General features: G+C 43.4%; 1 protein-coding gene across 1 annotated transcript in view; it reads right to left on the reverse strand.

Moving 5' to 3' along the window:
* Positions 1 to 24,143, reverse strand: part of si:ch73-60h1.1 (calcium/calmodulin-dependent protein kinase type IV) — a 205,063-nt gene that overhangs the window by 54,023 nt on the left and 126,897 nt on the right. The window contains exons 9-10 of the mRNA XM_067387405.1: positions 8,788 to 8,914; positions 8,435 to 8,587 (exon numbers count right to left, since the gene is read on the reverse strand). Coding sequence (XP_067243506.1) covers positions 8,435 to 8,587; positions 8,788 to 8,914 — 280 coding nt within the window. The remainder of the gene's footprint in view (positions 1 to 8,434; positions 8,588 to 8,787; positions 8,915 to 24,143) is intronic.

Genomic DNA, 24,143 nt, shown 5'->3' on the forward strand with positions numbered 1-24,143 from the left:
ACCTCAGCGCTTGTGGGTAAAGCTTTTCAAGCTGCGGGTCAGGCTGGTGCTGCTTTGCACACCATGGCAGTGTTGCAAGCATATCAGGCTGACCTGCTAAAGGATTTGAGTGCGGGTACCACCATCGGCGAGGATGCGTTCTCAGAACTTCGTCGTGCCACAGATCTGTCTCTCCGTGCCACCAAGCAGACGGCCCGTGCTATCGGCCGTTCTATGGCTGCTTTGGTCAGCACGGAGAGGCACCTGTGGCTCAATCTCACTGGCACTAAAGATAAAGACCGCGTCTTTATGCTTGATGCAGTGACACCTTCCGGCCTGTTTGGCGACTCCGTCAATACAGTCGTCAACAGGTTTCGGGAGGTGAAGAAGTCTGAGGAAGCATTTGTGCAGTTCCTTCCTCGCCGCACTCAGGGGGAGGGGCCGTCGGCCACCCAGCCCCAACCCGGTCCTTCAAAAAGGGAGGTGCAGAAACAAAGTGTGGCAAGTCGAGTTCCCCCTCGCAAGGATTGGGGACCGTCTCGCCGCCCGCAGCAACCTCCCAGGCAAGACCTCAGGACCATTCTACAGAAAAAGAAGAAGTCCTGATGGTCTTGCGCCCAGCCCTGTGGGGATTGCCCCCCTCGGGACGGGGCGCGTACTATACTTAAAACCCGCCCTTTCTCGACATCCCCACGTAAACCCTCCTTCCCCGCCACCTCTGGTGCTTCGGGGGGCAGCGGTTTCCAGCGAATTGTTGGGTGTTCCGTTGCTTCCTGTAGCGCATCAGGACGCGGAACACCTAACATCCCCTCAAAGGGAAGTATCAAAATTAATGCCCATTTCAGAAAACCTGGCAGCGTGGAAACTACTGCCAGGGGTATCTGCATGGGTTCTAAAGACAGTAGAATTAGGATACAGAATCCAATTTGCTCGTCGTCCTCCGCGTTTCAACGGTGTGGTCTCCACTACCGTGAAGCCGGGGCAAGCGACGTCACTGTCACAAGAGCTGCAATCTCTGCTGGAGAAAGGGGCTATAGAACGTGTTTCCCCTCTAGAGAGAGAGTCAGGTTATTACAGCAGATACTTCCTAGTTCCCAAGAAGGACGGGGGGCTGCGTCCAATCTTAGATCTTCGAGGCTTGAACCGTTCAGTCAAAGCTCTCAAGTTCAAAATGTTAACAGTAAAGATGGTCGTGTCGCAAATCCAACAGTGCGATTGATTCATCACGATCGATCTCAAGGACGCATATTTTCACATCGAAATATTGCCACATCACAGGAGGTTCCTGAGGTTCGCTTTCGGGGGCGAAGCCTACCAGTATCGGGTTCTTCCATTCGGCCTAGCCCTGTCACCCCGCACATACACAAAATGCATGGATGCGGCACTGGCTCCACTGCGACTCCAGGGCATTCGCATTTTGAACTACATAGACGACTGGCTAATATTAGCGCAGTCGCGAGAGATGGCATTAAAACACAGAGATGTCGTTTTAGCTCATCTGGTTTCTCTAGGGTTGAGACTCAACGAGAAGAAAAGCGTTCTCTGTCCAACCCAGAGAACGACATATTTAGGGATCGTTTGGGATTCGACCACGATGCGGGCACAATTGTCCCCCGCTCGAGTCGAGACTATTCTAAACACCCTGAACAATGTCAGGCTAGGCCAAGATTGCACTGTGCTTCAGTATCAAAAAATGTTAGGTCTCATGGCATCAGCATCCTCGGTAATCCCTATGGGCCTGCTGCATATGAGACCGTTTCAGTTGTGGCTCAAAGCCAGGGGGTTTCATCCAAGGGCCAAACCCCTGAGGCAAATAAAGGTCACGCGCCGCGGGATTCGTACCCTATCTGTGTGGCTCAGACCCCGGTTCCTCACCCTGGGTCCCACGCTAGGGGCACCATGTCGTCGCAGATTGCTAACGACAGATGCCTCCCTGATGGGCTGGGGAGCGGTCTTAGATGGCCGTCCAGCCCAAGGGGAATGGGAGGGCCATCAGCTCGTCTGGCACATCAACTGCCTAGAGCTGATGGCTGTATTTCTGGCCCTGAAATACTTTCTCCAGCAGCTGAGAGGCTGCCATGTCCTAGTGCGGATGGACAACACCACAGCAGTCTCTTATATAAATTGCCAGGGAGGTCTGCGTTCACGCCATCTAAACAAAATAGCGCGGCAGATTTTCCTCTGGGCCCAGGACAAGTTCCTGTCACTGAGGGCAGTGTACATTCCTGGGTACCAGAATGTGGGAGCGGATATACTGTCCAGACAGAAACTACTGAGCGGGGAGTGGAAACTTCACCCCGATGTACTGAAACAGATATGGCTGAGATTCTACGAGGCGGAGGTGGACCTCTTCGCCTCCCATCAGACAGCACAATGTCCCCTTTACTTCTCTCTGAGTCACCCAGCCCCCCTAGGTCTGGATGCGATGGCACATACATGGCCTTCGATGCGCCTGTATGCCTTTCCTCCAGTTGCTCTGCTCCTGGGAGTTCTAGCCAGGGTTCGCCAACAAGGGATTCGCCTCTTACTGATAGCGCCATGTTGGCCGAACAGAATATGGTTCTCGGAGATAATATCTCTCCTCGACGGCTCGCCCTGGGTGATACAGAGCAGGAGGGACCTTCTGTCTCAGGCGCAGGGGACAATATTTCATCCCCGGCCAGAGATGTGGAATCTTCATGTTTGGCCCCTGAGGGGAACCAACTGAGGGACACAGGGCTTTCACCTCAAGTTATCGAGACTATTTTAAATGCTAGAGCTCCCTCTACTAGAGCAAGTTATGCCAACAAATGGGATGTCTTTGAAAGATGGTGTACTGCACACAATGCAGATCCAGTAAATTGCCAAATTGCTACAGTTCTGGACTTCCTGCAGGAAAAGTTATCGACGGGTACATGACCCGCCACTCTCAGGGTTTATGTGGCCGCTCTCTCGGCTTGCCATGCTCTGATCGACGGTGTGCCTTTGGGCAAGCATGTCTCGCTTCGTTCGAGGAGCTAGGCGGCTTAAGCCCCCTTCTAGAACCAGGATCCCTTCATGGGACCTAGCAATAGTCCTAGAGGGCCTGGTTGAGACCCCCTTTGAACCATTAGAGTCAGTTTCTGACAAACTGTTAACTCTGAAAATGGTCTTTCTTATGGCTATAACTTCTTTGAAAAGAATTGGGGATCTGCAGGCTCTGTCCATTGTGCCATCCTGCTTAGACTTTGCCCCAGGTATGGTGAAAGCTATTTTGCATCCTCATCCTGACTATCTACCTAAAGTTCCTTTCTCGAACTTGCATCCAGTCACCCTTGAAGCCTTCTGCCCTCCGCCGTTCACAACGCCGGATCAGGAGAGACTTCACAGACTGTGTCCAGTCCGTGCTCTTCAGACTTATGTCCACCGCACCAGCCAGTGGCGTAAGTCAGAGCAACTGTTTGTTTGTCATGGCGGCCATAACAGGGGTGCGGCCGCCACGAAACAGACCATGTCACATTGGGTGAGAGATGCTATTGCCCTTGCCTATGAGGCGCGTGGTCATACTTCGCCAACGGGCATCAGGGCTCATTCCACCAGGGGGGTTGCCTCTTCTAGAGCTTGGCGGGGGGCGCCCCCTTACAAAATGTTTGTGATGCGGCAGGTTGGTCCTCTCCGCACACATTCATAAGGTTTTATAGTTTGGATGTTCATGTCACTCCGGGCTCTCATGTCCTTGAGTCTACATCACAAGCTAGTGTCTGAGACTCTCTGTGCTTGTGACACACTTCACAGCCAGGGGATCCAGACACACAGTGCGGCGGCGTGGGTATTCTCGTTCCCATAGCGCTGAATAAAGCGCAGCTTAGAGTGTAGCCTTTGAAAGGGAACGCCCTGGGTTACTTCACTGTAACCCTGTTCCCTGAAAAGGCGGGAACGAGAAGCTGCGCTTCTTTGCCGCACTGAGATGTCCCTGGACTGCTCTTCAGACAAAATATCTGCTGATGCACAGATGGCACATCTAATTATAGCCTCGCTACGACGCATTCCAATGACGTCACACAAGGCTATAAATATAGGTCAATTTCATTGACGTTGTTTTACACATATATTCACAGCTGGTCACGACTAAAGACGTTCCCATAGCGCTGAATAAAGCGCAGCTTCTCGTTCCCGCCTTTTCAGGGAACAGGGTTACAGTGAAGTAACCCGGGGCGTACTATTACCCAGACCACAAAAAAAACAAAAAAAAAAAAACAAAAAAAAACAAGGTAAACATGACAGTAAATGTTTTTTATGTTGGTGTTCACTAGTAACATGTTTCATTAAAAACAACTAAATACAGTGCATTCTAAAATTGGTTAACTTTACAGTTTGACTGCTATTTTTACATGCTGCTTTGGAATTATATTCATTGTGAAAAGTGATATATCTGAAATTAAAGTTTCATTTTATTCAAAAGGGTGTTAAAAAAAGCCAATTATTCAAAATCTAATTTATTAACATTATAAAAATGTGGTCATGAGTTTCACAAACAAACAAAAACAGTAGTCAGTCTGAATGAAAATTTAAACCACTCTCTGTCGGTAGGTGGCGCTTATGGAGCAGCAGAAATAGAGCTGTTTCCCCAGTAACCTCTGTAAACTCAGTTTTATATTATTTACGCACATGTAAGCTTATCAGTTTGACAGAATTTTCTACTTCATTGTGCCATAAGAAGTCAAACTATATCATTTTGCATTATCATAGCATTTGTTATAAAAAATAGCAACCTACACATAGCCTATAGAAACAATAGAACATGTCACAGGTGTAATATAAATCTAGTGAAAGTATATTCCCTTAATAGATTATAAATTGTACAAGTTAGCCAAATTTACCATAATTACTAGGCTACATTAAAACTATATAAATTCTAGTAAGGGTGGGTCATGAATATAAAAAGCTCCCTAATAAATGTTGGCGCAAAATGATGTTTGTCCTCTTTTGTTCTTTGTTCATCAGTCTAGATCACGTTTGACTTTCTCTATAGCGTTTCAGAGTGTTTAACTGGATTATGGATTGCACAGTTTATTATCAGTGTCGGGATGGCTCGTGGAAATCTTATCTCACTTTTGGAGCTTGATAAGATTCAGAGTAGCGCATGTTTATGATTCCTGCACCACTAATGCATTAAATAAATAAGGCTTCAGTTGCGCTGATGGTCTTTTCAGTTTGTACGGGAACTTAGCGCTTATAAAATTCCGAACGCATGATGTAGGCTATTTAATTAATAGTCTTATTTATTCACCACCATATTTCTCACGCCGTGGCCACTGCAGTGAGAGAAATGCACTCAATGCACCACTCAAAACATCGAGCGGCTTTGATCGGAGTTCTCTCACTGCAGCGCGAACACGCACTGTGAAGCCTGTTTTTTTAGCCGATGATGAGCGGGAAAAGGTAGAATGACAGAAGTGCTCTGAGTTTACACAATAGCATTGGACACAGTTAAAGGGAAAGCTAACAGGACAATATTTTATGGACTTTCGAAGCAAAAAACAAGCGGGTATACGCAAATACTGATCCTTAGAAGTCGTAATACGCAAACAGCCCTGGGCAAAAAGTAAGTATACGGCGTATGCGTGCGTATCGCCCCGACTACACCACTAGTTCGGATAGATGTTCGGTTTGACATTTGATCGATCGGTCGATCGTTCGGAAGCTTGATTTTGGCACGGAGTCTGCGCCATAGTAGTATACTTTGAAAGACGCGCATGACGCGTCTGGGCGCGGAAAGTGAAGTATACCCGGGGCTTTACTAGCCTGCGCGTTCACGGCAGGCTCCATTGTGATGGGGAGCTGTGGAGGGAGGGCTTTAGCGCAGCATAGTGCAAGTGGGAGTGACCTGTGAGTTGTACTTGTTCAAATTTTCAGGCTAAGTCAACGTTTTCTAAAAACTCCCTACAGCAGCTTTAAATTATTTTGTTTTTCTCAGAAGTGCTTAAGTATGCATATGTGGGTGACTTAGGGGGAAAAGTGAAAAAACACTGAAGGGGTAAACATGTTCCTAATATGGTAAAAGGACAGAGGCTTCAGCCTTGGAGGTTAGAGATATAAAAGTGTAGGGAAGCTTTCGTTCTTTGTCTTACACTCTACAGCTACTTGTGTTTCTGTCTGTGACTGTTTGACCTTTCTTGCAAGAAATAAAACTTTTGAAAGACAATTGGACATGTTTGTCTCTTATGCAGTAAGAGTCATGTTGATTTTTGCCACAACATGTCATACACGTCAGCGTCATTATCTTTAAACGTTATTTTTTGTAACTTGTTATGAAATGAAAAGAAAAACAAACTTTGCCCTGTCAGAAGTTATACTGTGCTCATTGCGCACAAACTTCAAATGGTCACTTCACTATAAAGAGCAAACGAAAATAGGTGCATGTAATAATAAGTAATAATTAGGCCTAAATGTAAAAATAAAACTATTGTGTTATATATTAAATATATAAATTAAATATAGACTTTGTTAAAGCTGTGTTTTGTCATTTGTTTAACATTAATGACAGAGACAACATCAGGTATTTATTAGCTGTCACTTTAAGACTTAATGCATGGATCTGCGTTTACTTAAGACCAACTATGTTTACGAGAATACTTGCTGAGACGGGTGTTTTGCCATAATTGTGTGTATGTGTGTTTGTTCAAGCACAAGGAGATGCGAAAGAGGAATCAATTTGTGTTCACTCCTCTGACTATGTTCACACTGTGAACATTTCATGCTCAATTTATTACTCAGATCTGAGTTTTTGTATAGCTGTTCACATTGTTATTTTAAATGTATCCAATATCAGATTCCAGTGTAAACAGATCATGGTCCTGGACTGACCCACATGCGCAAAAGAACGATAAAAAGACATTACGCAGCATGCTGTCAAATGGAAGTAAACATGAAGGACGTTAAAGTAAGTGATTACGCATCTATTTATAGTGTGATCTGCCATGGAAGCCAGTAAAATTATGCGCAGGCAATATAAAAAACAAAGACGAAGATGCGAAAAAAAGAGAGCAGAGTTTTTAAACATTTATAATACGAGCCCTCATGATTTACTTGTATATGAAGCTGTCACTTTAATACTTATGAGCTCTGACACATCACTGTCCTTCCACTGACAACCTTTCGCAACTATCTTGATAACTATGGGTATGTAAAATCTGACTCCCATGAGCACAGAATTGTGATGAATTGTAATCTAGAGTGAAGTACATGTCGCATGAATTCCGATTTGACAGTTCATACTGAGGTCGTATTGCATGTGGTTTGTGCTGTTCAAGCTGTCATGAGAAAAACAGATCTGAGTCACATATGAGCAAAAAAAATCGGATTTGGGTCACATTTACCTGCGGTCTGAATGTGTGTGTGCAGTTGTGCACACGGATAACAGCATGTGAGTTCCAAATTGAGTTCTCTTTTGCCTTTTCTTTCACTGGAATGGTTTAAAATCACTTGAATGTGTAAATTGGCATGACAAAACACTCGCAAATGATAAACTTTCACTCTATGATGGTTAAACATATGTGCCGAAATATGGGGCCTGGTCCATATGGATTCATAGATCAACTACAATCCGTTTAGCCACTAATTTTAAGTAAAGTGGGATGGTACTTGTGTGTGTGTCTCAACCATTTTTGAGAAATACATTTACTTGGTACAATTCTTTCCTAAAATATTTGGTCACAGCTTAATGACAAAAAATGTGGGTCCGATGGCCAAACCAGTTGAGAACCACTGCATTAAAATGCAATTCATGCAACTTGAACACACAGCATGTTTTAAATCTTTATATCAAAATTGATTTTGATATTTTTGGAGGAGCCATGAAGCCAAAAACATCACGGTGAAACAACTGTCTTTATAATAAAGAAGAAAAAAACCTCAAAGAATGAGAAGAAAGAAAAAATAAAATGAAAGAAATGTAGTAGTAGTTATAAACATTATTTCATTATTTATTGTTTTTATTTATATTTTCAATATTTTAACAAAACTGATTTACTGCCTAAATATTTAATTAATTATTAATTAATTAATTAAAAATTAATAAAACTTTCATCAGCCAAATCGGTCATCTACTAACAAAGTCATGTAGTGCAACTAATATACAAAAAACAAAACAAACAAGCAAACAAAAAAAACATAAAACCTCAATATGTATCCTGAAATATCAGATAATCTGACCTTTAAAATTAATAATTCCTGATCATTTTTGACATTGAAAAATATATGTAATGATTAAGATGTATACTCTGTATGCAAGGTGCGAGTCATTTACATTTTCTTAATGGTATAAATGGATTTTTCAAAATGATATGAGACCAACATAATTACAAAGAGGACATTTCTAAGAACTCGGCACGTGTTGTAGACTAGATTAGATTTATTGTGTTATGTGTTGTAGACTCAAGTTATTATGAACACTTATTTGCCATTGCTAAAACATAGCAGGGCACTGATGACTGACCTTTAATTTGCGGCGAGCATTAAATTCCTGTAGTTTCCTTTGTGTTGTGTCCATGTGGGAGAATCGTGCTGCTTTTCCAAGCACCCATGGGTGTTCCAGAGCCTGTTTCACGGTGAGACGTTTATGAGGGTCCAGCACTATGAGCTTACTAACCTAAAGAAAACATAAAAAAGATAACCAACAACTAATAGTAAATAAACAAAAAGCGAGAAAGCTTGAATGATTGAATAATCAAATTAGCATCTGAGTCGGCCTGTGATTTTGACATGTCTCATTTGAAATCAATTTGCAATGCATGAACATCATTAGGATTACAAACAGGACAATAATGATAATGCACACACATTACTCACCAGATCCTTTGCATTGAGAGAGACTTCATCCCACCAGGGGGAGACAAACTCATAATCACAATTCAAAATGCGACTGTACATGTACTGGTCCCCCCTTGGATCGAAAAATGGTTCAAACCCACACAGCCTGAGGGTGGAGACAGACAGAACAGTAGCAGATAGCAGAGAAAAAAATGCTTAAACACAGCAAATGAGAAATAAAGTCCCAATGTTCCAATCATTAAATATAATATAAAACCTCTACTTTTGAAACAACAGCAGCTCAACAGTATTTAAAAATAATATATAAAACATATACTGAAACAATTGATAAGCACTTTTAATTAGCATATCACTGATATTGAGAAATAGCAGATTCCAATCTCAGTTGGAAGCATAGTCAGGAGTTCAATTTCTTTCCATTACATGGACACACAGTAAAATAGGACTCTTTGAATCAGATTTGTTCAGTGTGAAGAACAACACAGAGGACCCCAAAAAAAAAAAAAAAAAAAAAGTCTGGGTAAGGGAGAAGAATAGATGAAGCAGAAGATGAGAAGTTGGATCGGGACAAGGGAGAAGAAGAGAGGGGAGGAGGAAGAATGTGTGCTGGACTGTGCATCTCTGTTTTTTTCCCCCACTTACACATGTAGAACCTATGAAAGCTTATTTCTGCCATGAATAGAAAATAGAAATGGTAATTATGTCTTTTTGTCTCACAATTCTGACTTTTTTCTCTCAGTTCCTATAGTTTATATATCACAATTCTGAGGGAAAAAGTCACAATTGTAAAATAAAAAAAAAATAAAACAATAAAAAATATAATTGTGAGATAAAAAGTCACAATTACCTTTTATACTTTTTTTATTCTGTGGTGGACAAAAAGGTTCAACAGTAACCAAAGGCCATGTATGTTGGATTTGTTGTTGATTTGTTGTTCATGTTTTCATTTCAGTAAAAGCTTCATGTAAAGCTTTTACTACAACGATTCCACTTCGACTGTTCCATATATGCAGGATATGTGGTCTGCGTAGGGCACTAACAACCAAGGGGGCACCATCCAACCCTCTATGAGGGCACCATCAACACCACACTCCCAACCCCAGAAAAAGATTTCAACCAAGGGGCCAACTGAAGTTCTGCAGGGGACCCATTTGACCAGTGGCTGCCCTGAGCAATTCTGTCACTATGTTTTTTCTACTGCACATTCTATAAAGTAATTACTTAATCACTTCTGTTGCCAAGAATACACACATTCAACACTCAACTAAAAATTTAGAATGGCTTACATGTAAACATTCTTATATTACTGCAGTAAAAGGAAAATGAATTATAAAAAACAATGGATTTTATATTTTCTGCAGGTAGAACAGAAACATGACAAGCAATGCAGTTTTCATAATGCTATGAACTGTTAGTATTTTGACAGTCATTGCACTTTGATTGACTATATGTCATATATAGTCTATGCTGGATAGAAAACTAGCGCTATGTTTTGACAGAACAATTAGATTTTGAATTTTGAATTAGGTTTGCTGTGTTTTGATAGAGTTTTGATTGGGGGGGGGGGGATCACACCCTTTTATATGGTTGTATTTGAGGGGCTCTGTAGTGCACCCCTTTTCACATACAGTAAGACTTCAAACAGTTATAGATCTCATAGGGCTGAACAACTTTCACAACTCCTCCTAGGGGAATCATCCGATCACCATGAAACTTGGTCAGCATAAATTCAAGACATTGAGGATGCTAAATTGTGAGCAGATTTTAGAAACGAATTTATGGTGAGAAAAGGGAAACAGGAAGTGTGTTATAACTTCTGCGTACATTAACTGATTTTGATGAAACTTCAGCTGTGTGTTCGTTGTAGGAGGTAGATCACATGGATGTGACTATTGTGAGTCAAAGCCATATTGCCACCAATTGGCAGCAGGAAGTGTGTCACCTTTAAAATGCTTTGAAATCGCCCTCTTATTCACTTCAAACTTCATCAGTATAATGTCAAAAAATGGCAGATGCAGGCCTGTGAAAGGATTCTTGATATCTTGAATACTGTTGTCATGGCAACGCATTAAACTTTAATATTGTTTAGGGGGGTTTCTGAGACACTTAGCATCCGTCTGATTGCATGAAACTTGACACTTGACACTTTTTTTCAATTTGCTAACATACTTTTGTCAAATCTGTAGTCACATTTTCAAAACTCTAAACACATTTAGCAGAACATCTGTCTTTTGTAGCCATACCATTAACACAATTCATGTCATTTTCACACAAAATGCAGTCAGTTAACATGTTTCTAAAATGCTTACATTTTATTTTCTGTATAGGCTTACCCCATACCAAAATCATGGATCTTTCTCATCTTATTTGCAAATGCTTAAACACAGCAAGTCAGAAATGAAGACCCAATGTTCCAATCATTAAATATAATATAAAACCTCTACTTTTGCAACAACAGCAGCTCAAAAGTATTGAAAAAATATATCAAACAAAAATAACTGACAAGCATTTTTAATTAGCATATCACGGAAATATTGAGAAATAGCAGATTCCAATCTCAGTTGGAGGAATAGTCAGGTGTTGAAGTTCTTTTCATTACATGGACATACAGCAAAATAGGACTCTTTGAATCAGATTTGTTCAGTGTGGATGAAGAACAACACAGAAAGAAAGCAGAGGAGCAAAGAGAAATGTCTGGATAAGGGAGAGGAACAAATGAGTAGTTGGATCAGGACAAGGAAGAAGAGGTATATTGGAGAGGAGTAAGAATGTGTGCTGGATTGTGCATCTCTATGGTTTTCCCCCTTACACATGTGGAAGCTATGAAAGTGTATTTCTGCCGTGAATAAAACAGGTATAATTGTGTCTTTTTATTTCACAATTCTGAGAAAAAAAAGTCAAATTGTGAGATGTGAAACTCACAATTGCGAAGAAAGAAAGAAAGAAAGAAAGAAAGAAAGAAAGAAAGAAAGAAAGAAAGAAAGAAAGAAAGAAAGAAAGAAAGAAAGAAAGAAAGAAAAGAAAAGAAAGAGATTTCAAATGAAGTTCTGCATAGTGGACCTATTTGACCTGTAGCTGCCCTGAGCAATTCTGTTACTTTCTATTTTTTCTACTGCACATTCTATAGAAAGAAAGAAAGAAAGAAAGAGATTTCAAAGGAAGTTCTGCATAGTGGACCCATTTGACCAGTAGCTGCCCTGAGCAATTCTGTTACTTTCTATTTTTTCTACTGCACATTCTATAAAGTAATGACTCATTCACTTTTAGATTGTATGTTGCAAAAATGTAAAATGACTTGCAATCTAAGGAAACTGAATTTTAAAAACAACTGATTTCATATTTTCTGCAGGTAGAACTGAAACATGACAAGCAATGCAGTTTTCGTAATGCCATCAACTGTTAGTATTTTGACAGACATTGCACTTTGTTCATGTTGGATATAAAACTAGTGCTATGTTTTGACAGAACAACTCGATTTTAAATCAGATTTGCTGTGTTTTTATAAATGTTGAAAAAGGTTTTTAGCATTTTGAAATGTAGAGTTTGTATTTATTTAACAAAATATGGTTTTGGGCAGAAAATTAACTATTTGGATAATTGTGTGATGTAGGTGCGTTGCTGTGTTAAGAGTTTAGAAAAATATTTTAAGTATTGGAAAACGCTTGTTAGCAATTTTATAAAACTGTAATATTATTATTATTATCAAAGTTGAAAACAAAATTGCTAACATACATTTGTCCAATCTGTAGTCACATTTTCAAAACTCTAAACACAATTAGCACAACATCTGTCTGTTGTAACCATACCATAAACACAATTCATGTAGTTTTCACACAACATGCAGTCAACTGAATTACAGTTTTTTTCAATTGCTAACAAACGTTTAGCAATACTTTAAATACTTTTTCTAAACTCTTAACACAGCAACACACCTACATCACACAATTAGCCAAATAGTTAATTTTCTGCCCAAAACCATATTTTGTTAAATAAACACAAACTTCACATTTCAAAATGCTAAAAACCTATTTCAACACATAATAACTCTATCAAAACACAGCAAACCTGATTCAAAATCGAGTCGTTCTGTCAAAACATAGCACTAGTTTTCTATCCAATATGAACATGTAGTCAATCATAGTGCAATGACTGTCAAAATACTAACAGTTGATGGCATTATGAAAACTGCATTACTTGTCATGATTCCGTTCTACCTGCAGAAAATATGAAATCCATAGTTTTAAAAATTCAGTTCCCTTTCAGTCGGTCACGTTCGACGTACGTCAGTAGTGACCGACGAATTGGGATATCGCTTAGAGAGCCCTATAAGCTTCGTGTAAACTAAAACAAGCCAATGGAATTGGCGTGCGATATTTGCATAATGCGCACCGCCTCCGACAGGTGTATATAAATAGGAAGCAGATGCAATCGCACTCTGTATTTCGCTTCGGAGCCATACAGTGGTGTCCTGTGTTCAGAAGACTCCTTTCTTCGTGAAAATTAAACTGCCTCAGAAGAGGATTCTCAGCAGCCGTGTGTGTGCTGGTAGTTACGGCGCTTCAGCGAGGTCGCGAGCTTCCGAGGAGCCGAGCTATAAGCTCTCAACTGCGGTTTTCACAGCAACACGCCAAGAGTGAAAGTGTGTGTGTTGCGATTTGGGCCGGTTCCTCTGTGTGTCCAGGGAGTGGTGTACCTGGCACATCGCGTCACTTCCTGTCACTGGTGTCAAAAGTATTCACATTCATTACTCAAGTAGAAGTATAGATACTAGGGTTTAAAAATACTTCTGTAGAAGTTGAAGTATCAACTCAAGCGTTTTACTCAAGTAAAAGTATAAAAGTACTGGTTTCAAAACTACTTAAAGTATAAAAGTAAAAGTAATGTAGGGGAAAAAATGCCATTAAGGACAAAAGCTTAGGCCGCGCCACAGGGGCCTATTGTGTACTCCACCTCCTCAAAAAAACATTTTTCTAAAGGCCATAATGACCATAATGTTATATTAAAATGTTAATGTTGAAAAATTTGGGATGCACTAGGCTACCCGTTTCAGCCGCATATATGTCCATTGAAAATGAATGCATTTTAGTACAATGCAAATACATTAAAGCACCATATATGTGTACTACTGACCATTAACATGGGTTTCATGGAGTGGAAGATATCATGACTAGTTGCCTATAAGTATTCTAATGGTGCAAAAAGTCAAAATTCAGAGGCATTAATAACCTTTATTGGAATGTAAATGTACATCCAAGCTTAACTGCAGAAATTTGTGAGGGCAACGGACAAGAAAAATGCGGGTAGTTTTGGTGTACCCAGGGCAGGCTTAGTAACAATCAGGGCTTGACATTAACACCTGCCAGCTGTTTTCAGCTGTTTCAGTTCACACCGCACCAACAAACGCCAGCAAACTCTCTGTTGGCGTTTGTTGGATAGGTGTTGGCGTTGGTCGGAGTCTGTTTACCCGACTGAACATGTTTAAAGGTGCCATCGAATGTTTTTTTACAAGATGTAATATAAGTCTAAGGTGTCCCCTGAATGTGTCTGTGAAGTTTCAGCTCAAAATACTCAGATTTTTTTTAATTAATTTTTTTAACTACCTATTTTGGGGCATCATTAAATATGAGCCGATTTATGCTACTGCCCCTTTAATTCTCATGCTCTCTGCCCCCAAGCTTGCGCTTGCCTTAAACAGTACATAAACAAAGTTTACACCCTCAAATGGATCTTTACAAAGTGTTCGTCATGCATGCGGCATGTATGCGTCGGATTATGTGAGTATTGTATACTGTTATATTGTTTACATTCTGAATGAATTTGAGGCTGTGCTCCGTGGCTAACAGCTAATGCTACACTGTTGGAGAGATTTATAAAGAATGAAGTTGTGTTTATGAATTATACAGACTGCAAGTGTTTAAAAATTAAAATAACGACGGCTCTTGTCTCCGTGAATACAGTAAGAAACGATGGTAACTTTAACCACATTTAACAGTACATTAGCAACATGCTAACAAAACATTTAGAAATACAGTTTACAAATATCACTAAAAATATGATGTTATCATGAATCATGTCAGTTATTGTTGTTCCATCTGCCATTTTTCACTGTTGTTCTTGCGCGCTTACCTAGTCTGATGGTTCGGTTGTGCTGCTCCAGACGTTAATGCCTGCCCTTGTCTAATGCCTTTCATAATGTTGGGAACATGGGCGGGCATATGCAAATATTGGGGCGTACACCCCGACTGTTACGTAACAGTTGGTGTTATGTTGAGCTTCGCCTGTTCTTCGGAGGTCTTTTAAACAAATGAGATTTATATAAGAAGGAGGAAACAATGGAGTTTGAGACTCACTGTATGTCATTTCCATGTACTGAACTCTTGTTATTTAACTATGCCAAGATAAATTCAATTTTTGAATCTAGGGCACCTTTAATCGGCGTTTGTTTGGTCGTCTGAGCATCCAACAAACTCTGACGTAATCTGACCTGTTCACGAACCGTTGCCATGACGACGAGGCAAGTCCCCTTTAAAGACAGCTGTTTGATCGCGCCTGCGCCTCACGCGCACACAACAAAGCACTGGAAACGTGACATCGCAGCTTGTTCGTTATGAAAAATAAAATACAGTTTAAAAAAAAAAATATATAAAAGGTACAATAGTCTGTAGTGCAATCCGTGCCATTCAGCAAGAGCACTGCTCCACTTCACTGAAAGAGAGAGGTATACCATGAGAGCAATGCAGGTTTACCTTAAGTTTCGTTTTAAATTAATTCGTTTTGGCTTGTTTAGTTACATGGTTGTATATGACTATGTGTCACATAAATAAAAGGGTCGCGCTTAAAAAAAAAAAAAAGTTTAAAAACCGGTATACGATTTAAACGTCTCTCTATCGAACTAACATTACGTTACCTAGCTTAATTTGCAGAGGACGAAGAGAAAGCACCCGTTTGATAGCCTAAATGAGCCAGTAGTGTAGAAATAATAACTTATAAGAAATCATCTTTTTTGAGTAATGCCCCCAACACTGACTATTACTGCGTTCACGTCACCTCGTATTTACCGGAATCTTGACATGACAACACCTGACGTTATATTCGGAGCTGTTCACGTCCTTTTGGTCCTTGGACTAGGAATTATGCGTTTCCATGACACCACTATCAACACCTAAATGAATCTACAGCGGTCAGGTGGAACATGTGGGAGCTCTCAGAAAACTCCCAGCTTACAAGCTGTAATTACGATCTCTACGAGGACGTGAACGCTTTTTACAAGCTCGAATCTCGTAACTACAGGAATTACAAGGCCGCGTGAACGCACATTTTAGTCCTCCTTGCTGGAGTGTGACGTGATTTGATGTGCAGGTGTGATGGATTACGTACAAACCAATAGGGTGTCAGAATGGTACGTTATATGTTTTATCTTCTCATCCAACCACAATCAAATTCACTCTATCCGGATGGCGCGATTTATCTGGATTTTTTTTTTTTTTTTTTTTTTTTTTAAAGCCGGAATGAAAACAAGCCGAAATGAAGAGTAACGAGGCTATTTTTAAAATGTAAGGAGTAGAAAGTACAGATAATTGCGTGAAAATGTAAGGAGTAGAAGTAAAAAGTAAGCTGAAAAATAATTACTCCAGTAAAGTATAGATACCCGAAATTTCTACTTAAGTAAGGTAACGAAGTATTTGTACTTCGTTACTTGACACCTCTGCTTCCTGTGTGCTTCAGCACGAGCGAGTTGACTGTTTCCCCTTCTAAAAGAGCTTTACAGACGAACCCTGACAGTATGTCATTTCGTCTGTGCGTCTGGTCGCGCTGGTCAAACCCAGCGTCCCGCCCCAATGCCTTTCTTCCCGGAAGTACACGATGAGGTGACCAGGTCTTGGCAAGCTCTGTATAGGGCTCGTACAAGGCCTGGTCCCTCGTCCGCCTTCACCTCCCTGGACGGCGGGGAAGCCAGGGGATACGTGAGGATCCCGCCAGTCGAGCGGTCTGTTGCGATGCAGTTGTGTCCAACGGCCACTGGCTGGCGCGGTGAGCCGCGTTTCCCGTCCCGGGCCTGTAAATTCTCAGCCGGTCTGACTGAGAAGGCTTACAGTGCCTGTGGGCAGGCTGCCTCCGCCCTGCACGCGATGGCTCTTTTGCAGGTTTACCAGGCAAAAGCGCTGTCGGAGATGCCCCAGGAAGGTCCTGACCAACAGCTGCTTGGGGAGCTGCGTGCTGCCACTGACCTTGCCCTCCGGGCAACGAAGGTGACAGCGCGTTCTGTTGGCCAGGCGATGTCTACTCTGGTAGTCCAGCAACGCCACCTCTGGCTGACCTTGGCAGACATGAGGGAGACTGGCAGACATGAGGGAGACCGACAAACATCGGTTCCTGGATTCCCCCGTGTCTCCGGTCGGCCTTTTCGGCGACGCAGTGGAGAGCTTTGCCCAACAGTTCTCCGCTGCACAGAAGCAGGCTGCTCGTCGCCGAGGGCGCCCGCCTGCGTCTTCCTCCGCCCCTGCTAAGTCGGCAAAGCAGCAGCCAACACCAGCCAAACAGCAGGATGCCGGTCGTGGACGTGGTGCCCAGCCCGTCTCTGCCAAGCCAGGTGGCAAGCGGTCGAGGAAAACTCTTCCCTGAGACGGGCGACCTGGAGCGGAAGGTTCCTGCTCTTCGGGAGAGTATTCCATCTGCTCTCCCACCCCCGGAGGAGGGCCGGGGGGATTTTGTGGCATCTGTCCATCTACCGCCGCTGGCTCTCCAGAGTCCAGCGGTACCCACTTTGTCACAAAAAGAGCAGTTTCCTCAAACTCCAGGTTACAAGAGGGCGCGTCTGCCAGTGTGCCAGGCCCCGCCTCGCCACTCGCAACCCCCTCCCATTCCGCCAGTAGGCGGCAGTGTGATGGCGCAGACCGCGTCCCGTGCGCCGTCTCCCATTCGCACTGCTGCCTTGCAGAGTCCAACCTCACTCCGGGCTGCTCCCATGCCGTCCGAGTCGGGTCCCTCTCTGCCTTACTGCCCCACCCCCGGTGCATCTGTGGTGCCTTTGGTCCCGCTGGCTCGGAGTCTGGAGGCGTGGATCACGCTTCCCAGCCCGTCCCGCTGGCTCATTCGCACCATCAGACTCGGCTATGCGATTCAGTTCGCCCGGCGTCCCCCGGTTTTCAGGGGTGTCCACTTCACTCAAGTGTCGTTGGACAGTGCACCTGTTCTCCGGGCGGAGATTGCGGTCCTACTGGCGAAGGATGCAATCGAGCCGGTCCCTCCAGCCGATATGAAGTCGGGGTTCTACAGCCCCTACTTCATTGTACCAAAAAAGGGCGGTGGGCTACGGCCAATCCTGGATCTGCGCGTCCTGAACCGGTATCTTCACAGAATGCCGTTCAAGATGCTCACGCAGAAGCGCATTTTCAAATGCGTCCATCCACGGGATTGGTTTGCAGCAATAGACCTGAAGGACGCGTACTTTCATGTCTCGATTCTGCCTCGACACAGACCCTTCCTGCGGTTTGCGTTCGAGGGTCGGGCATATCAGTACAAAGTCCTACCCTTCGGGCTGGCCCTGTCACCCCGCGTCTTTACGAAGGTTGCGGAGGCGGCCATTGTTCCCCTCAAGGAACAGGGCGTTCGTATTCTCAACTATCTCGACGACTGGCTGATCCTGGCCAGCTCGCGAGAGCAGTTGTGCGAACACAGGGACATGGTTTTAGCTCACCTCAGCCGGTTGGGTCTTCGGGTCAACTGGGACAAGAGCAAACTCGCCCCCGGGCAGAGGATCTCTTATCTCGGTCTCGAGCTAGACTCGGTCGCATGGACTGCACGTCTCAACGAGGCGCGCGTCCAGTCGGTGTTGAACTGCCTGAGCTCGCTCAAGCGCAGGACAGCGGCCCCACTGAAAGACTTTCAGAGGCTCCTGGGGCATATGGCATCTGCAGCCGCGGTCACGCCGCTCGGATTGCTCCATATGAGGCCGCTTCAACACTGGCTCCGCGGCCGGGTCCTGAGATGGGCGTGGCAGTGTGGCACGCTCCGTGTCCCCGTGACACCGAGCTGCCGTCGCACCCTTGTCCGGTGGTCGGATCCTTCGTTCCTGCGGGCCGGAGTACCCCTCGAACAAGGTGGTCTACGCTCCCGTCGCATGTTGCAACTCGCCCGCCATCTCTTGTTGTGGAGTCAGAAGCATCTGAGGTCCCTTCGGGCCACCCATGTCCCAGGTGTGCTCAACCGTGCAGCCGACGAGCTGTCACGGCAGCCTCCACTTGCGGGCGAGTGGCGGCTCCACCCCCAGGCGGTTCAGCTGATTTGGCAGCATTTCGGCGAGGCCCAGGTAGACCTGTTTGCCTCCCCAGAAACTGCCCACTGCCAGTGGTTTTATTCCCTGACCGGCGGCACGCTCGGCACGGATGCCCTGGCACACAGCTGGCCCCCGGGTCTGCGCAAATATGCGTTTCCCCCAGTGAGCCTTCTCGCACAACTCCTGTGCAAGGTCAGGGAGAACGGGGAGCAGGTTCTGTTAGTGGCTCCGTACTGGCCCACTCGGACCTGGTTCTCAGACCTCATCCTCCTCGCGACAGCCCCTCCCTGGCCGATTCCTCTGAGGAAGGACCTCCTGACTCAGAGACGGGGCACCCTGATGCGGAGGTTCTGAGTGATCTCCCGCAAGCGGTCGTAGACACCATCACTTCCGCTAGAGCTCCTTCCCTCCACCCTGAAGGTGTATGTTGCCGCTATCGCCGCACATCACCACGCAGTTGAGGGTAAGTCCCTGGGGAAACACGATCTGATCGTCAGGTTCCTGAGGGGGGCGAGGAGACTGAATCCTCCTCGCCCTTCCTCCGTACCCTCTTGGGATCTGACCCTGGTTCTCACAGCTCTCCGGGGTCATCCCTTTGAGCCTTTGCAATCAGTCGACCTGAAACTAATATCTCTCAAGACGGTTCTTCTGGTTGCATTGGCTTCCCTGAAGAGGGTAGGGGATCTGCATGCATTTTCGGTCGACGAAGCGTGCCTAGAATTCGGGCCCGGTGATTCTCACGTCATCCTGAGACCCCGGCCTGGATACGTGCCCAAGGTTCCTACCACTTCCTTCAGAGATCAGGTAGTGAACCTGCAAGCGCTGCCCTCGGAGGAGGCAGACCCAGCCCTAGCTTTGCTCTGTCCCGTCCGCGCTCTGCGCGTTTACGTGGACAGAACGCGAAGCTTCAGGATCTCAGATCAGCTCTTCGTCTGTTACGGAGGCCAGCAGAAGGGAAAGGCTGTCTCCAAGCAGAGGATGGCCCACTGGATAGTGGATGCCATCGCCTTGGCGTACGAATCCCAGGGCGTGCCTTGCCCGCTCGGGTTGAGAGCCTACTCCACCAGAGGGGTTGCCTCCTCCTGGGCGCTGGCTCATGGCGCCTCGCTGACAGATATCTGTAGAGCTGCGGGCTGGGCGACACCTAACACGTTCGCTAGGTTTTATAGCCTACGTGTAGAGCCGGTATCTTCACGTGTACTCGCATCCACTAGTCGGTAGACGTGTTGTACCCGCTCTAAGTGTCAGCTTGCAATGCCATTCCCGTCCCCTGGCCGGATACGTGCATACTTTCACTCCAGTCGTGTTCCCCGCTTGGCGAACCCTGTCGAGTTCCTCCGCCTCCCCCTTCGGCTCGGACATTGCGGAGTGTCTGATGCCAGGCCTACATCCGTCGCTGACGCTGTCTGTTGGCTGGGGCCCACATGTCGTGACCCCTCTATGTGAGCGGTCCCATATGTGTAATTATCCACGGTTTAAAACTCCCTACGGCGAGTCCGTGTCTTTCCCTTAGCAGAGCCAGCTCTGCTGTCACCTGTCAGATGAGTCTCCCCCTACCCAGGTGGAGCCATCCAGGGACTCCATATGCGTACTGCCCCCCGGGCCAGTCCATATGTGTATTCTCCACGTAAACTCCTCCGCCATTGGGTAAGTAGTGGCCTCCGCAGCGTCCCTTACGGGTTCGCTTCCCCAGTGTAGTCTAGTTTACTTAGTGGGTATTGGTTAGACAGCAGTAGACTCTCTCGGTGTAAGCTCGCCCCCTTCACCGCCAGCCGTTGCTATGGGCGGCTGAGCTTGCGCTGGTCACTGGAAGGGGTTTCGTAACTGTGGCGCTTTAGTTGGGATCCCAATTCGTCGGTCACTACTGACGTGCATCGAACGTGACCGACTGAAAGGGAACGTCTCGGTTTCGTATGTAACCCTCGTTCCCTGAAGGAGGGAACGAAGACGTACGTTCCGTCGCCACAGTTTCTGTACCCTCGCTGTAGCGCGGACACCAGTTGTCTCCTCAGCGAAAAACATAGTGCGATTGCATCTGCTTCCTATTTATATACACCTGTCGGAGGCGGTGCGCATTATGCAAATACATTCTGCATATATGGAACAGTGATAGTGGAATCATTGTAGTAAAAGCTTTACATGAAGCTTTTACTGAAATGAAAACATGAAATTGCTGCCATTGATCAACAGCAAATCCAACATACATGGCCTTTGGTTATTATGGAAGCTTTTTTCCCACCACAGAATAAAAAAGTATAAAAACATAATTGTGACTTTTTATCTCACAATTCTGACTTTTTTTCCCCTCAGAATTGTAATATATAAACTATAGGAATTGAGTTTAAAATGTCAGAATTGTGAGATAAAAAGACATAATTACCTTTTTTATTTTCTATCCATGGCAGAAATAAGCTTTCATAGGTGAAAAAACAGAGATGCACAGTCCAGCATTCTTCCTCCACTCCCACACCTCTTCTTCTCCCTTGTCCTGATCCAACTTCTCCTTTCCTCCATCTATTCTTCTCCCTTACTCAGATACTATTTTCTCTCTGCTCCTCTGTGTTGTTCTTCATCCACACTGAACAAATCTGATTCAAAGAGTCCTATTTTACTGTGTGTCCAGGTAATGAAAATAAATTCAACACCTGACTATGCCTCCAACTGAGATTGGAATCTGCTATTTCTCAATATGTCAGTGATCTGCTAATTAAAAGTGCTTATCAATTATTTCAGTATTTGATTTATATATTTTTTCAATACCTTTGTGCTGCTGTTGTTGTAGAAGTATAGGTTTTATACTATATTTAAAGATTGGAACATTGGGTCTTCATTTCTGACTTGCTGTGTTTAAGCATTTGCAAATAAGATGAGAAAGATCCATGATTTTGGTATGGGGTAAGCTTATATGAAAAGAAAATTTAAGCATTTAAGAAATGTGTTAATTGACTGCATTTTGTGTGAAAACGACATGAATAGTGTTAACAGTATAGCCACAACAGACGGATGATCTGCTAAATGTGTTTAGAGTTTTGAAAATGTGACTACAGATTGGACAAAAGTATGTTAGCAATTGAAAAAAACTGTAACACGTTTCTAAAATGCTGATCTTACAGTTTTTCTGAATTACTAAAACACATTTCTTGAAACCATCACTCATTTTCTCAAAACCTTAAACAGAAATCCACATTTTCAAACTACATTCACAAAACCCCTGATTCTTCTGGCAAAATTACATTGTTTTATTTTTTTTATTATTCGCTTTGATTCTATTTTCACAAGTAAGGTGCACATTTTCAAAACTCAAAGTACTCCAAACTGATCACACTTGTAACAGCTAGTCATTCTTTCAAAACTTTTTCTCATGCTTTCAGTCTAGTTGTACATATTTTCATTCTACTTATTCACTGTTTCAAATACCAAGATCATTGTGATATGTAATGAGAACCTTTGGTTTAATCACCGAAACACAACCGTCTTTCAATTTAGTACTTTTAACAATCAGTTCAATCAATAGCAAACAACACAAGATACATGTTTCAAATCACCCTTGTTGCTGAAATATTTACACAGGTTGATGCCACAATTAGAAAATACACTTACATTACCTAAATTACATAACTGACATAAAATCCATAATGATTGTAATAGTATCTAATCAGTGTGTTATCAAAAGATGTGAAGTATGACAGTCATGAGGTTTTGTGTAGAGCAGAGTTTGCTGCCAATACAGTAAATGTTTTCACTTTACCATATGATTGAATCTACAACTGATCTTATAGACGTTTCGTTGGTAAATGAGGGACTCTCCATATAGGCATAATTATTTTTATACTGTACAAACTGTATATTCTATCCCCTACACTTGCCCTACCCCTAAACATACCCATCACAGAAAACTTTCTGCATTTTTACATTTTATAAAAAAAATTAAAAAAAATTCTTATGATTTATAAGCCATTTAAAAAAAAAGTCCAAACAAGGTCTAAAATTACTGGTTGTAGCGGCAGCCATTACCCGCTAAGGGGCTAAATAGTGGGAATATATCCATGACGCGTTTCGATGCAAAAAGGTTTTAATTACAAAACTGGAATGAACAGCAACATGTTGAATGAAGACGTTAAGGCAGAAAACAAAAACAAACCAAATAAAATGAAATAACCAAACAAAATAAAACGGTCAACAGAAAGTGAGCATCCCAGCTACTCACCCCCTTCCTCCATGCTCTCCACATACAAATTAACAGGTAATATGCACCTAGACAAAGTGACGTAACAAACTGAAAGTGACAATTTCAAAATAAAAGACATCAAACCATATTTGGCACCTACACTCCAGCCCCTGATTATTACACCCCAAAAACTGTAATAATCACAATACATAAATCACACAGGTTATACATCACTAAACATTTACATGGAAATCACAATTTTACAAATAGTGTAGTGTATACACAAATGTGTGTTTTTATGTGTGTGTAAAAATGTCCAGTTCTTCAATATATGAAGTGTCCATAATCAAAGTGAAAAGGTCAATCAAATAGTCTATAGTCATTTGTCATAAGTCTTCAGTAAGTCATTTGAGAGCTCTCATAAGTCAGTTAGTCAGTCAGTCAGTCAGTCAGTCAGTCAGTCATAGAGCAGTTAAAAGTCCTCCATTTTAAAAAGGAGGCAAATCTTAGTAATAGGTCTGGTCAAGTAGGTGCTATTGGTCTTGATTCTTACTTGACGTGTCAATCCCTTTTTATCCTGCATGATTTGAATAATCTTGCCCATAACCCATGAACTCCTTGGGGCAGTATCATCCACTATAAGCACAATATCTCCCACTTGAAAATTGCGTTTCTTCACCAGCCACTTCTGGCGTTTCTGTAGTTGAAGTAGATACTCCCCAATCCATCTCTTCCAAAATAAATCCACCATATATTGGACCTGACGCCATCTCCGTTGTGAATACTGATCGTCCTTATTAAATAGTCCAGGTGGTAAAGATGGCTGTGTTTTTAGCAGAAGGAGATGGTTAGGAGTAAGGGCTTCCAAAACATTTACATCCATAGATGCTCTGGATATAGGACGATTATTAAGGATGGATTCAACTTCAC

The sequence above is a fragment of the Chanodichthys erythropterus genome, chromosome 6 (assembly GCF_024489055.1).
Source record: "Chanodichthys erythropterus isolate Z2021 chromosome 6, ASM2448905v1, whole genome shotgun sequence".
In the NCBI taxonomy this organism is placed as follows: Eukaryota; Metazoa; Chordata; class Actinopteri; order Cypriniformes; family Xenocyprididae; genus Chanodichthys; species Chanodichthys erythropterus.